Raw genomic sequence first — 13,951 nt, 5'->3', positions numbered from 1 at the left:
ATTGTGAATGACAGAGGGAAGGTCGGTGTCAGCAAAGTCCGTCAGAATGACTTGGCGTTCCGAATGAATGCCTCGTCTAGAAAAGTTCTCTGAAATTGTTTTAAAGGCATTATCATCACGGAATCAAATATGAGTCAGAGTCTGATTAGAGGACAAAGGAGCGCTGGAATGAAGAGGGTTCTGGGCTGGAGTGGATTTACACTTAGGTGCCATAGACACGACTAACGTAAACTAACAGAGAGGGAGAGAAAGAATGACAATCAGAAAAGTCCCAAGCAAAATCAAATATAACAAGTATATTGAAAAAGAGTACGTATGCATGGGAAATGCATGAACATGTGACATGCAAAAGAAATTGCATCATGGGCTCAGCCCAATCCAAACCTATCAGCACACAAACAGATAGCACACATCTAAATGCATGACAATATCATTATAATGCTAATGTGATGCAATGTATGGGGTTTTAAACACATTTAAGTGAAAACCCATCCCAAAATTTCAATAAAAACTCATCAATTTTGAAAACCCCTAAAATTTTTCAAAAATCCCAAAATCTAGGTTTCAAAACATGAAATGCATGAATGTGAAAGGATTAGAAGCTTACCAAGTAAAGAAAAAATTGAAAAAACTTGAAGAATCCTTGAGGAACCAAGATTGGAGTGAGATGAGAGTGTTTTGGGAGAGAAAACAGAGAAGTATCGAGAGAGAGATCGAAGGAAATGAGTTTCAGATCACACAGTGGGCTTATATAATGCTGCCATTAAATCTTGATAGATGCAGGTATCGAGAGGTATCGAGGTATCTGTCGAGGAGGTGTCGAGAAAAAGCTCGTTGACAGCTGAGGTGTCGAGGAGGTATCGAGGAACAACACTTCAGAATCAAGAACAGAAGCTCGATCGATCCATCAGGTGTCGAGGTGCTAGCGAGATTGCGATAAGAAAAAGCTTAGAAAGCTCGACAGATAGCTAGCTATCGAGGAGGTGTCGAGCAAGCTTTTTAAAAATAGTTTTTCAAGATGTGAAAAACACAGACATGAATGCAATCCAACATGCAACTCAACCAGTGATCCAATCAACATATTAATCTCTTAAAATCATCTCTCAATTAAAATTTTAAGCGCATGGATCTTCAAAAACACACACACACACTAAACAAGTCTAACCAATTTTATATTTTAAAAACAAGTCAAAACAGTTTAGTGCGCATACATTAACACATGTAAAACCTAGTGATGGTCAAATCACATTGTACCTGCACATGTATCAAGAATAGCAAAGAATATTGCGTGTTGTGTGTGAAAAACATCGCAAGATTGCATAAGTGTATACATGTTATGACGATTTGAGATACGAGAAAATCCCTTTAACTTACACACAATCATAACTGCTTGATGGGGACTATCACCTTCAAGGTACATCTTATAACTCCCACATCTCCTAGAATACACGCTTGCAATCATATTTAGAGCATTTTTTGATCTTTTTGCTTTTAATCTTCTTTGTATATTTTTCTTTTAAGCATATCATGCATGGGCACATTAGAGAGAGAAAAGAAATACCCAATGATATTTGACATTCCAATTTTGCTATGTCTAAGCACACAAATGTCATTGACACTGCACTTTTGCTATGCCGAAGCATACATGTGTCATATTATGATTGGCGGGCAACAGTGGTGAGATGGTTATTTATGTCTTTCTCTTAGGATTTTCTAGTCCTTCCCGTCAAAAAGAGTGATATGAGTGTTAAGTATAAGAGATAACTTAATCTTACTCATAACAAACATGAGTCACAAAGCTCACTTGCTTAGTTGTGTATAGAGATGCTCATTTAAGCTACAAATGATACAAAATTTAGAAGACTTTATTTCAATGGCTATTCAGGGTACACAAGTACCAATGTACATAAAACACACACTGTTTTTGTATTTTTCTGATTTTTCATTTTTTTTTAATATTTTTATATGAAAAACAAAACAAAGCAAAACAGAAAAATAACAAAACAAAAAACATGTTAAACAAACAAAGCATAAAAACTAGACTGACTCAAAACTTGAAAGCAAAACACATAAGTAATGCACACACAAAAACAAGAAGAGAGAGAGAAAAGTGACGACATCACTTGGAACTCTTTTCCTTCCATACCTTGGAAGAACCTTTTCGTCTAGCAAATACTTGAACCGGCAGTGAAGGGGAAGAATTAAAATCGTTCAAGTTTGAAATGAACATAAGAGCATTGAGAAGATCTCCAAGGGGAGCAAGAGAGGATTGAAGTTGATTATGGTTCCCAGATGCTATCATGCCATTGTTCTGTTGAGTGGCAAGCCACTTGTAGCAATTTGGTCGAGTATGACTGGCAGCTCCACAATGATGATAGAGATGCTGTTTCTTTTGTTTAGGCTTTTGAGAGTTAGCCTTCTTAGCCCTAGGGTTTTTAACATCTTTCTTCTCAAGCTTAGGGGGTGCTCCTAAGATAGATTTACCCTTATCTATGTTCTCACTAGCTAATTCAGATGTAATCTCATTGTTCTCAGTTTTAACATTATTAGCAAAAGGAACAAAAACAGTAGTATTAGAAGAAGCAGTATTAGAGGAAGAAAGTCCATACCCTAAACCTGTTTGATCTGAAGCAGATTTCTGAATGCTTAGCATCTCATCCAGCTTAGCGCTTGAAGTCCTCTCCAGTTGAGCTCTGACTTGACATAGCTTTACTTCAATCTTCTTGGTCTTCTCAGCTAAGAAATTTTTCTCAAACCTCAGTGCCCCAATAATCTGATTAGCCTCATCAAACTTTGTGGAAAGCTCCTCACGGTCAAGTTCCACATCACTGAGCTTTTTAGTGGTTAGCCTATACAGTTTCTCATGCTTCTCAGAAAGCTTGTATAGCTTCTCATATGCTGTATGGATGTCATCTTGATCATCCATTTTCTCAAACTTAGATTTCACCAATTCCTCTTCTTCAACAATCCCATCAGTAGGATCAACAATGGCAGTGAAGGCATTCAAGATTCCGTCATCATCATTGTCGGAATTATCCTCAGGCTCGGTGTCACTCAGGGTAACAGCAAGTGTCTTGCTTTTCCTAATGCTCTCGAAATATGTAGGACACTCATGCTTCATGTGACCGAAGCCTTGACACCCAAAGCACTTAGGTCCTGCTGGAACAGTGTACTGACCACCTTTCTTAGCATCCTTCTTCCCTTTGTCTTGGCCTTTAAACTGAGAAGAACTGGATTGCCTACGATCCTTGTCAAAACCCTTTCCATTGGCGTTCTTCATAAACTTCTTGAACTGCCTGGTGATGTAGGACTTCATCTTGGAATCTTCATCATCAGAAGATTCATCTGTTTCACTGCTCTTGGCCTTCAGTGCCATACTCTTGCTTTTACCCGACTTGCCTATTCTTGTCAACCCTAACTCGTAGGTTTGCAAGTTTCCAACCAGCTCAGTCAGAGGAATCTCGTCAATATCCTTTGATTCCTCTATTACTGTAATCTTGGCATGGAATCTCTCGGGTAGAGATCTGAGCACTTTCCTCACAATGTTGGGTTCAGGAATGGTTTCCCCAAGATTGAAGGCTGAGTTTACTATGTCCTTTAGCTTGGCATAGAACTCATCGAATGACTCATCCTCCTCCATCTTTATCTCTTCAAAGCTTATAATGAGCCTTTGAAACTTTGAGTCTTTGACAGCCTTAGTACCCTTATAGGTTGTCTGGAGAATGGTCCAAGCCTCCTTGGTAGTTTCAATTGAGGATATCTTCTTGAACTCCTCATTGGTGACTGCACTGAACAATGCATTCAGTACTCTGCTGTTGAAGTTTGCCACCTTAATCTTGGCATCATCCCAGTCGGCTGGCACTTCTGTAGGCTTAGTCCAGCCTATCTCCATAGCTTGCCACACTTTCTCATCTAAAGACTACAAGAAAGCTCTCATACGTACTTTTCAGTATGCATAGTTAGTGCCATCAAATAAATGAGGTATGATTAATGACTGTCTTCTATTCATGACAAACAGAGGTCAATGGATCAACACAGCAAAGATTAAACCTTAATCAGAGTGTACCTGCTCTGATACCACTTACTAGGCCACAAACTGAATGACCCCTTGTGATAGAAATTAATTAAGTAATTAGTCAAGTTATTAATTAATCAATTTATCATGCAAATGCGTGGTACCACAAACAAATTACCAATAAACTAATTATGCAGCGAAAAATAAATAACACGGTGATTTGTTTACGAATGTGGAAAACCTAACGGCAAAAACCCCACCAAGTGATTTTCAGGTCACCATTCCCGAAACTCCACTATTATCACAACAAGCAGTTACAAGTAAAGGAATCCCAAGTACTTTACCAACCTACAGTTGAACCCTTACCCTAATACCCAATTGGACTTGTTCTATAGTGACAGTTCTCCTTTCAATGCACGACTCCCAAGTACGTGACTAACCAATTGTGCGGATCCCAGTACGCGACTTCAATCACCAACTAAGAAGGTTGTTGGTTGCAAAGTTCTTCAGTTCATCCACACGATGAAGATCAAAAAGATGCTTGGTCACAAAATTCTACGATGCACATACACAGCAATTTCTTCAAGTGAAAGAGATGAACTAGGGCAAGAACTTCGTCTCCTGTCACAATTTGCTTGAACAGAGTTTGTTCAATACTTGTGCAACTTGTGAATAGTTTGACGGCCCTTAAACTGATCTTTTTATATGTCTAGGGTTAGGAGAAAAGAAAGCCCAAAGACAAATTCACGGATCCCAAGAAAATCATATTGGAATTCTGAGAATCTTAAACCTCGACAGATAGGAGGTATCGAGCAGCTGTCGAGCAGCTGTCGAGAACACTGAATGTAGAATAGCTTCCTTAAGCTCGATAGATACAGCTGTCGAGCTTTAATGATTTTGCACAATGAACTTGTTTTCTTGGACAGATTTGAAGGCTTCAATACTTGATCTTGAAACATGGTTTCTTGAAGTATTTAAACACATCTTAAATCTACCCAAATACAAGTAAAGTGCATTTTGTCAAAGGATAAGCCAATTACATAAAATCATGACATATGTTCTTAACATGTGAAATACATATGTCCTAACATATGTAAGGAGAAATGTTTTAATATATTTTTCAATTTTGTTTTGTTTGTATTGTATGTAGGGTGTAGTAAACAACATTCATTCCTTTAATAGGTGGTCACCTAATGTGCTACGGTGGAAGTGCCAATTCATGAAGGTTTTATGGCTTAACACTGCAGATACTTAAGAGCCTAAACCTTTGATAGAGTAGAAAGTGTGGATCAGCAAATGAGATTAAGAGTATAAAAAGTCAGAGAAAGATCATTGTTTATAAATTCTTTATGATGTTTTGAATTTTGATAATGTTCAATGTTTTGATGGCATTGAAAAGTACATTGTTTCATGACATAGAATATATGTGTCTTCTTTAATTAGGATTTGATTGTAGAAGTGGGTTTTTGATCTAAATTGGAATTTATATTATAGACACAAGCTGATAATAGGTTCTATATTTGACTTTATGTGACTATTAAGTATAATGGCAGGCACGTGCTGCCCCAACTAGTATTTATAATAGTATCTATCCTGCACATAATAGTTGTCAATATTAGTCATCTAATATCTTATATGGTCCCCCAACAAATAATCTCTCTCTCTCGCTCTCTCTCTCTACACCAAAATCATATTTGGAAATTAGATTTCAATTTTTTTCTTTCATCATGTATCAGTTTATTCAAGGTAAATCAAAACTCATTTTACAAAATAAAAACTAAAACTATATCTCTTTTTTGTTAAAGTTTATAGATAAACCAAAGTATTTGATTCTTTATATAAAACTAATCAAGTTATATATTTTATTCGACGATTTTTCTTTGTTACGAATATGTTGTTAACTTTAACATACATATCAATTTTTTTTTTTTTTTGAGAAATAAGATTAATACACCATTATCTTTGGTCTCAAATTGTATCAAGTTGACCCTGATTACATATCAGAAAGACAATCTTTAATGGGGGCACTACAGTTAATTACAATCAAGAAGCAAAGGCTTACAACCATTTTTTGTGGTGTAATTTCATCGCTGCCGCCATCCTTCTTTATGAGCATATTACTTCAAAGCTTTTGCTTTATTATTAATTTTATTTATTTTTTAGAGAATTTCAATATATGGCGTCCGCTCCTGATGATAGCTCTTTATCATCAGACCATGACACCAATCAATTTTTGTGCAAACGAAAATTAAACCCCAGGTCTCTTATACAACCATCAGAGACTTTACCAATTAAAATGGAACCCACATTATTAATTTTATTTTTGAAACCAAAGCTTTTGCTTTATTAATATTGGTAATACATGTTCCATATATAGAATGTCAAAATGCGTACACAACAATGGGGCTCCTCACTTGAAATGTAACATCATCCCAGATTAAAGAAGCAGAGACTATCTGTCTATCTATTGTTCCTTCAATAGTAAGTGTAAACGATAGCTTTTGACCAAGACATGTAAATGATAGAACACTAGGGTTCACTTTGATACTAAGTCCAGGTGGGGCACTTACTTTAGCTTTGTATGTAGATGTTGATGTTCCAACATTGGTGACTGTTCGATTGAAAACATGACTTATAGAATTTGAGGATGATGTGGATAGAGCAAATGAAGGATAGTTTAGATCAAAAACTTTTCCATTAGTACCTTTGGTACAACTACTACTGTCTCCAGTAACAGCTTGTAATAACTTTGTACTATATCCTTGTCCACACAAAAAAGCTATGTAGTCAAGTGCATCAATATCATATATTAAACCAGGATTTGCACTTTTATGTGGATTAATATTGCCTGCACCATATGCAAATTCAGCTCCTGAGCTCTCTTCAGGACTCATGGGGACAGCTACAAGTAATACACCAAATTGGTCATGGTTTTGGTTTAAATAAAATGAGGATAAAATACAATATTGATTCTTAAACTTTAGTTTATCAACTATTTTAGTTCCTAAAGTTTAAAGTTATCGCTTTTAATTCCTAACACACTTAGAGTAATATTTTTTGTTCTTCAATAACCATCAAATCTTTCTAATGAAATGATGACATGACCAAACTAAAAACTAACACATCATCATTCCCTTAGACATGTTAGGGACAAAAGGAGACCGCTTTAAATTTTAAAGACAAAAGACAATCACTTATACACTTAAGTTTGGAACAAACTAATTAGTTTGGCCTTAAAATTACTAAGATTCGGAATTGAATATAACTATTACCAGTCGTCATAAGAGCAGATTTGATAGCTGCAGGTGACCATGTTGGATGGAGGGATTTGATGTAGGCCGCCGCCCCTGAACCATGAGGGCAAGACATTGATGTCCCTGAGATTATATTATATGAGAATGCTCTCTTATCAGAACTGACATCGGAAATCGGGGAAATTGGAGACCATGCAGCTACAATCTCGACTCCAGGAGCAGCTAAATCAGGCTAAAACAACATAAAATTTTGTGTCTCTAGAATTACTCAAATAATACGAGGGTTCAAATGTTAAAAAAAAAAAAAAAAAAGTGATTATTAGAAATTACCTTGAGAATGTTATGTGAAGCTGGATTGGGACCTCTAGATGAGAATTCAGCTACGTAAGGAGCATATGGATCTTTACGTTCATTAGTCTTAAGGATAGTCGCAGTTGGGCTTCTGTAAAATTGTGCATCTTCATTAGGATTAGTATGTGTTGTGAGTTGTGAAGTCCTTAATTGTCAAAGGTGTTTTAGCTTAATATATATATACCTTGTCGAATTCATGTAGGAGTAAACGTTGCCACCATCCTCCAAACTAACGTAAGCTGCAGGCAATGGGAACGCAAAAGAAGCAGAACTAGGGCGTCGGCCTTGCATCACAGTACCTACTGCACCGGCTGAGAGTTGCCCAGTCCCTTCAGTCTCAACATCACAAAGTACAATTTTACCTTTCACCAATTTTTTGTCTAATGTATCATCGTCGCAATACCTGCATTTTTACAGTAAGTCCATTTTTTTTTAACTACCATTTGGGATTTGAACTCTGTATGTTTTTATTTAAAATATAAAAAAGTTTCAATTGATAGTACTCTTTTGAAGTTATTTCACCTGCTAGTTTCATAGATTTGTGTATGCACAGCTTTTCAAATGGTTAAACATGTTCCTTTTGTCTATAAGTACATCAAAAAATAGTTAAAGATTATTTGAACTTTCTTATTATTTTTCAGTTACCTACTTACCTGGAAATGGATGAGTCAACATTTGCTTTCTTGTTTGGTGCATCTCCACCATAGATTATTGGATACGTTTTATTCTTGAGATCAAATGTATTAATTGAAATTCCCTACACATGAAGTAAAGAAATTATTCAAATTAGTATGCAGTTTTAATTTTATGCCATAGTCTTTACACGTGCAATTTGACACGATTAACGAATAAGGAAATGGTTAGCTCAGCACTTTAAAATTGAATATGACACTATATCTCACTTTGAGTGACAAAGTGTTTCACTTTATATTCTATTAATTACTTTATAGTCTATATAATGTGTGTTTGTATTTTTTCAATCTTAAATTTTTGTTATGTTGTTTCTCCAAAACAAAATTGTTATTTTACAAGCAAAACCAAGAATGTGTGGCAAACTACAATTGGTGAAGTATAAAATAGAATATAGTGTGTAATATAGGATATTTCCTTATGTATTAGCATTTTATTATTGTCATTATTTTTCAAAGAACAAAATATAAAAAATAAAAAATTCCTAGATTCCACTTTGAATCACAATTTATCACATATCTTATTTTTTACTCCTTAGAAAATAACTTTTTAAGTTTACAATTAATCGAAAATAAATAAGCATGGAATTATATAGTTGATGAAGTGAAATAGTAAAAGTAGGATAAATGATTTTTATTCCAACACAAGGGCTAGACATATTAATTACCTCATAGATCTTGTTGTTACCTAATCGGACCTCGGTGTAGAACTTTCGGTCTATGGTGCTTGCAGCCACAGAAAGAGACCACGGGGAGAAGTTTGAGATGGTTCCCAAATTTGGACCCCCATTACCAATAGAAGTTGATGTCAATATTCCATTTCTCATAGCATGAAAGGCACCAATGGCAACTACATCTGTAAAATAGCTCTTAGCAGATCCACCAAGTGATACAGATATAATGTCTACCCCATCAGCAATGGCATCATCAAATGCTGCAAGAATGTCTGCATCATAACAGCCACCAAAACATACTTTGTACACAGCAATTCGTGCTGATGGAAACCCTCCTCGTGCTGTTCCCAAGCCAAGGCCTTGTACGCTTGCCATGTTAACTAAGTTCCCAGCTGCTATTGATGCGACATGTGTCCCATGGCCATCTGAATCTCTTGGAGATTGAATATCTTCTTTTTCAAAAAGTTTATTGCCACGGTAATATCTTGCTCCAATGATTTTACTGCATTGATTGTAACCACATTTGTTATTTGAACTTTTTGACTAAATTGTATGCCTTTGATATAATTCCTGACATGACTTTTTGTAATTTGAACATTTTTTAACATTTTCATGTAAGATTACTATCGACACCACTTTTATCAAGTACTAATCATAATAGGTCGTGTCATTAATTATTAAAAAAATTGTGAAAAAATTAAATATCGTGCATGTTTCATAGAATCTAATACAAAACACATTAGTTAGATGATAAAGATATACTTGTTGCAAGTGAAATTAGTTGAGGCTTGGCACTTTCCCTTCCATTTGCTAGGTGGTGGACCAAATCCCTTGTCATTAAAGCTATCAGACTCCGGCCAAATTCCAGAGTCAAAGACTCCTATGATGATGTTGCTTTCAATAGTTTTTCCATCCACTTGCTTTGGAATTGGAAGGCCAAGAAAGTCCCATGACCTTGTTGTATGGAGCTCTTTCTTTTGGTTAGGGAACACCGACACTACGCCATCCATTCCTACATATTCATTATTACAATAATTTGTTGTGAATCCTTTGTTATTAAGGAGGGGAGTGGGAATCAGGATCAGGTTCACCCACCGGCCATTTTTTGAGCTTCTTGCTCGGTTAGCTCCACCACAAATCCATGAAAACTCCTTTTGTAGCTATAGAGTAAAGATATTGGACCAATATGGCTGAAAGCAAGCATAGGCATTTTGACAAGTTAATAACTTTATCCATATATTTTTTTCTAATGTAATTGAGACCTGGTTAACTTAAAAATAAAAAATAAAAAATAACTCGTGCAATCTAATGGATTAATAATAAAAAATTACTAAAATCATTGAAATTGATAATAAATAGCTAATGAAAAATTAACCTGTATAACATAAAATACATTGTTTAAGATTAATATTTTATCAAAACATAAAATGATAGTGAAAATGGAATTTTAACTGAGGTATATAGTGTTTCAAACTTTTTGCAACTTTGATAATAGAATTTTATACATAATATCAATATAAGGATATGAAGACTAGGGAAAAGTACACTTTATCACTTTAAACTATATATGTCCTAGATTACACTTTGCACCGTAAACTATTCGGATGTACAGTTGGCCCTCTAAATTATGACCCTTGACGTCACACTTTGCAACTCAACGTTAGTTTCACCGTTAAATGGATGGAAATATGAAGTATGTGACTTGCTTAAATGGGACAAACGTAAAAGACCAAAAAACCCCTCTCCCCAATCAATTAAAAACTTTTTTTTTTCTTCTTTCTCTCAACACCACCATAGATTCATAAAGAATATAAAAAATTTTAGACTGTAGTTTACACAAGGAGATGGGAACAAAATTGGGTCTGTCTTCTCAAGATCTCTAAATTGTGTTGTGTAATTGGATTAGATTTTGGATTTGGACCTTTATGGGGAACTATACTTTGTTCACTTGCTGTTCTGGTTAGCACTTGTTATAGCCATGAAAATTGAAATTGGTCCTTAAATGGTTTATGCATCTCATTTTAAATGGAACATTACCTACATGTTTTAGGTTTTTTAAAATCTTAATTGCTTATGTGAATCCCACTTGACCTTTTCACATCCACCAAGCCACTTTGTAAGTTCCTTTGTATCACTGTGATATCCAGCATTTCTAATGGCATGGTGACCAACAACAATCTTCAACTTTGCAATGGATTTTGTTGATTCTACCTCCTATTATAAAGATTTATATAGAACACGAACATAGTTTTAGGGATTTCATCGTGGTGGTGGAATAATGGTGGTGCCAAAGATGATTTTGCTTTGGGGATTTAGGGTTGTAGGGATTTTGATCTGGGGAGAGGGGCTGATACGCATTGGAAAGAGATGAAAAAAAAAAAGTTTTAAATTGATTGGGAAGATGGGATTTTTGGTCTTTTATGTTTGTCTCAATCAAGCAATGCACATGTGCAAGTCACATGCTTCATATTTCTATCCGACTTATCGGTAAAATTAATGTTGGGGTGCAAAGTATAACAAGGGTTATAGTTTAGGGTGCAAACTGTGCATACGAATAGTTTATGGTGCAAAGTATAATCTAGGACATAATTTAAAATGGTGAAATGTAATTTCTCCTAAATAATAATATAAGGATGTGAAACCACAAACGTGACAAAAATATGCCATATAAATACTATATGTGAGATTAATATTAAATATAACATGACAAAAACTTATTATTGTGAAAATTGTCAAAAGCTTGTTATAACTAAGAAATTGAAGCCATTATTCTACTTAAATTTTATAACCTGCCAATGACATCTTGTAACATGCTTGTGTAAAGGGATGATGTGGAAACCTCGTCCCTCTTATTACCCATATACACAATATAAGCCTGTATGCACAATATATCATATCGTAAGAAGAACATTAAAGTCGGTTAGGTAGAAAATAAAGGCATTTAAGTAGTGCCTGAATATATCTTTTGTCACATTCTGAATATTCAACTTTATTCTTTACTAATTGCAATCTACTATTACATGACCATTATATTTTTCTTTATAAGGTAATCACAATTTAAAAAAAAAAAAAAAAATCAAATACATATCATACGTCAATTGATGGAACTGTAAATTAAGCTGGCAAGCTCTCTCCCCTCCCCCCCCCCCCTCCCAAAAATAACTAAAAAATTAAACACATGCTATACCATAATTGATGAAAATGTAAATTAAGTTGAAAAGCTCATACGTTTGGATACCGCTTATTTTGCTGAAAGCTGAAAATAATAAAAAAATAATTTTTGATTACTGTTTACACTCACAAAATACTATTCATTTACTTTAATGCACTGTTAATGAGATTTAATGCACTATTCACACGCAAATGCAGCCATGAAACGCCTATCCAAACACGTACTCACTCCCCTCCTCCCTCCTCTCAAAAAGATATAAAATAAAATAAGAGATCAGCGATAGAAATATTTGCCTTTCGGTCCTTCTGAGAAGTTGAGCGACCAATAAGCAAAATGGAGGCGAAGCTGAGAAGGAGCAGCATTGAAAGACTTGACGTTATGCCTGCCATTGGAGGGTCAAGTAGCTATAAACCTGGCTAGCCTGTTATAAATATTACCTGCAAAAAAGGTTTCAGCTCAATTGAAACTTCAGTCCCTTCAAGACACCATTAATTGTAACTAACTCTAGTTAATCCTAATGTATTATTCATAGAGATCAAGTATAGTTATGGCTCCAAGAAAATAAGGAAAACCAAAAGTTTTACCTTGATTTATAGTGGAAAATGGAAATAGTGGCTGCCAATGGTGTGAAGAAGATGTAATAGTGACATAGCCAGCCAAGTGATCATGATCAGAAGAATATGAGAATGGGATATGGCCATTTGGGGGAGGTAGATAGAGCCGAAGAGGACAGGGTGTAGTTTCTTGTTGGAGAGCTTGGGCTTCAAATTGACAAAATATCTTGGGTGTCTTTGTACTAAGTGGCCCCGTATATGTCCCAACATTCAAATCTTCCCAAGATTCTTAAGGCAAAGCAGCAGTAATTAATTCTCTATAAAACTAAAAATAAGTGTGAATTTGAATTTTTTTTTTTTTTTTTCTTTTAACCGTTTAGTTGATTTGTTTATATATTATAATTTTTTTTAAATCTCATTTTTCAAATCTACAATTGTACCTTTTTTTTTTTATATATAACTTTAAGCAAAAAGTTGATCCAACTGCATTCCACGATTAGATATTTAGATATACAGCCTCAATAAAAATGAAATTGTGTAAGACAAATAAGCAACGTTAACTTTAACTTTAATTATAAAATAATAATTAGCACATATAAAAATAAATACTGCTAGATTCATATTTTTTTATGAGCTACATATTAAATTTTCATAATTAAGTTGAATTTTACCTATATTTTTTTTTTGAATTTTTGTAAACTCTACAAAAATCTTGTAAAGATATTATTTGGAAAAGCACTCAAAATATTTATTCTTGATTAATCCTTTTTAGGGGAAAGAAAGTAATCTGTTTACCAATTTACATGCTTTCCTTTTTCTTTTCTTTTTTTTTTTTTTTTTTTTTTTTTTTTTTTTAAAGAAAAATTGTAGAGGCGATTAGTTCAAGGAAGGCCTTGCCTATACAAGAACGACCACAGTATTTATTGATCGAGGAACCAATGTCTAAAGGAATCTAAATAATGGATGGGGAAGTGGAGTGGGGACCATAGATAATACTTCATCCAATAGGTTCAGCATCAGATCGCAGTATTGTCTACTCTCTGTAGTAGGTGACTTTAAATCCAAATTTATGCACCGAAAATTGTGTTAGCCCAATAATAATAACTAATAACATTATTTGCGGTGTTTGATATCTATATTTTGAATCTCACCTCCTGATTTTAGGCTTCAATATCACTATAGATAACTAGATAATGGAAAATTAGATAAGCACTAAAAAAATTTCATAACAAGTTATCAACA

The 13,951-nt window shown here is 34.6% G+C and overlaps 1 protein-coding gene across 1 annotated transcript; it reads right to left on the bottom strand.

Annotated features, from left to right (window-relative positions):
* Positions 1-6,330: 6,330 nt before the first annotated feature.
* LOC115955352 (cucumisin-like) lies at positions 6,331-12,869 on the bottom strand. Its single transcript, XM_031073458.1, has 11 exons — positions 12,740-12,869; positions 12,449-12,592; positions 11,773-11,858; positions 10,079-10,173; positions 9,746-9,995; positions 8,978-9,485; positions 8,274-8,377; positions 7,805-8,023; positions 7,600-7,711; positions 7,288-7,501; positions 6,331-6,917 (listed from the first exon to the last, which is right to left on the bottom strand). Exons 2-11 carry the CDS (start codon positions 12,542-12,544, stop codon positions 6,397-6,399), a joined length of 2,205 nt encoding a protein of 734 aa, XP_030929318.1. The 5' UTR covers positions 12,545-12,592; positions 12,740-12,869; the 3' UTR covers positions 6,331-6,396.
* Between the last annotated feature and the right edge of the window lie 1,082 nt (positions 12,870-13,951).

This window comes from Quercus lobata, chromosome 8 (assembly GCF_001633185.2).
Source record: "Quercus lobata isolate SW786 chromosome 8, ValleyOak3.0 Primary Assembly, whole genome shotgun sequence".
Lineage (NCBI taxonomy): Eukaryota > Viridiplantae > Streptophyta > Magnoliopsida > Fagales > Fagaceae > Quercus > Quercus lobata.
The sequence above is the reverse complement of the archived record's forward strand: the minus strand, read 5'-3'. Positions and strand labels throughout refer to the sequence as shown.

What these genes read in the sequence shown, in the direction of transcription:
- LOC115955352 (XM_031073458.1), bottom strand. Translation starts at nt 12,544, where the DNA reads ATGGCAGGCATAACGTCAAGTCTTTCAATGCTGCTCCTTCTCAGCTTC. An exon ending in CTTCTCAGAAGGACCGAAAG is followed by an intron (nt 11,859 to 12,448) that starts GCAAATATTTCT and finishes TTGTGCATACAG; the next exon opens with GCTTATATTGTGTATATGGG. An exon ending in AGAAGCTCAAAAAATGGCCG is followed by an intron (nt 9,996 to 10,078) that starts GTGGGTGAACCT and finishes ATGAATATGTAG; the next exon opens with GAATGGATGGCGTAGTGTCG.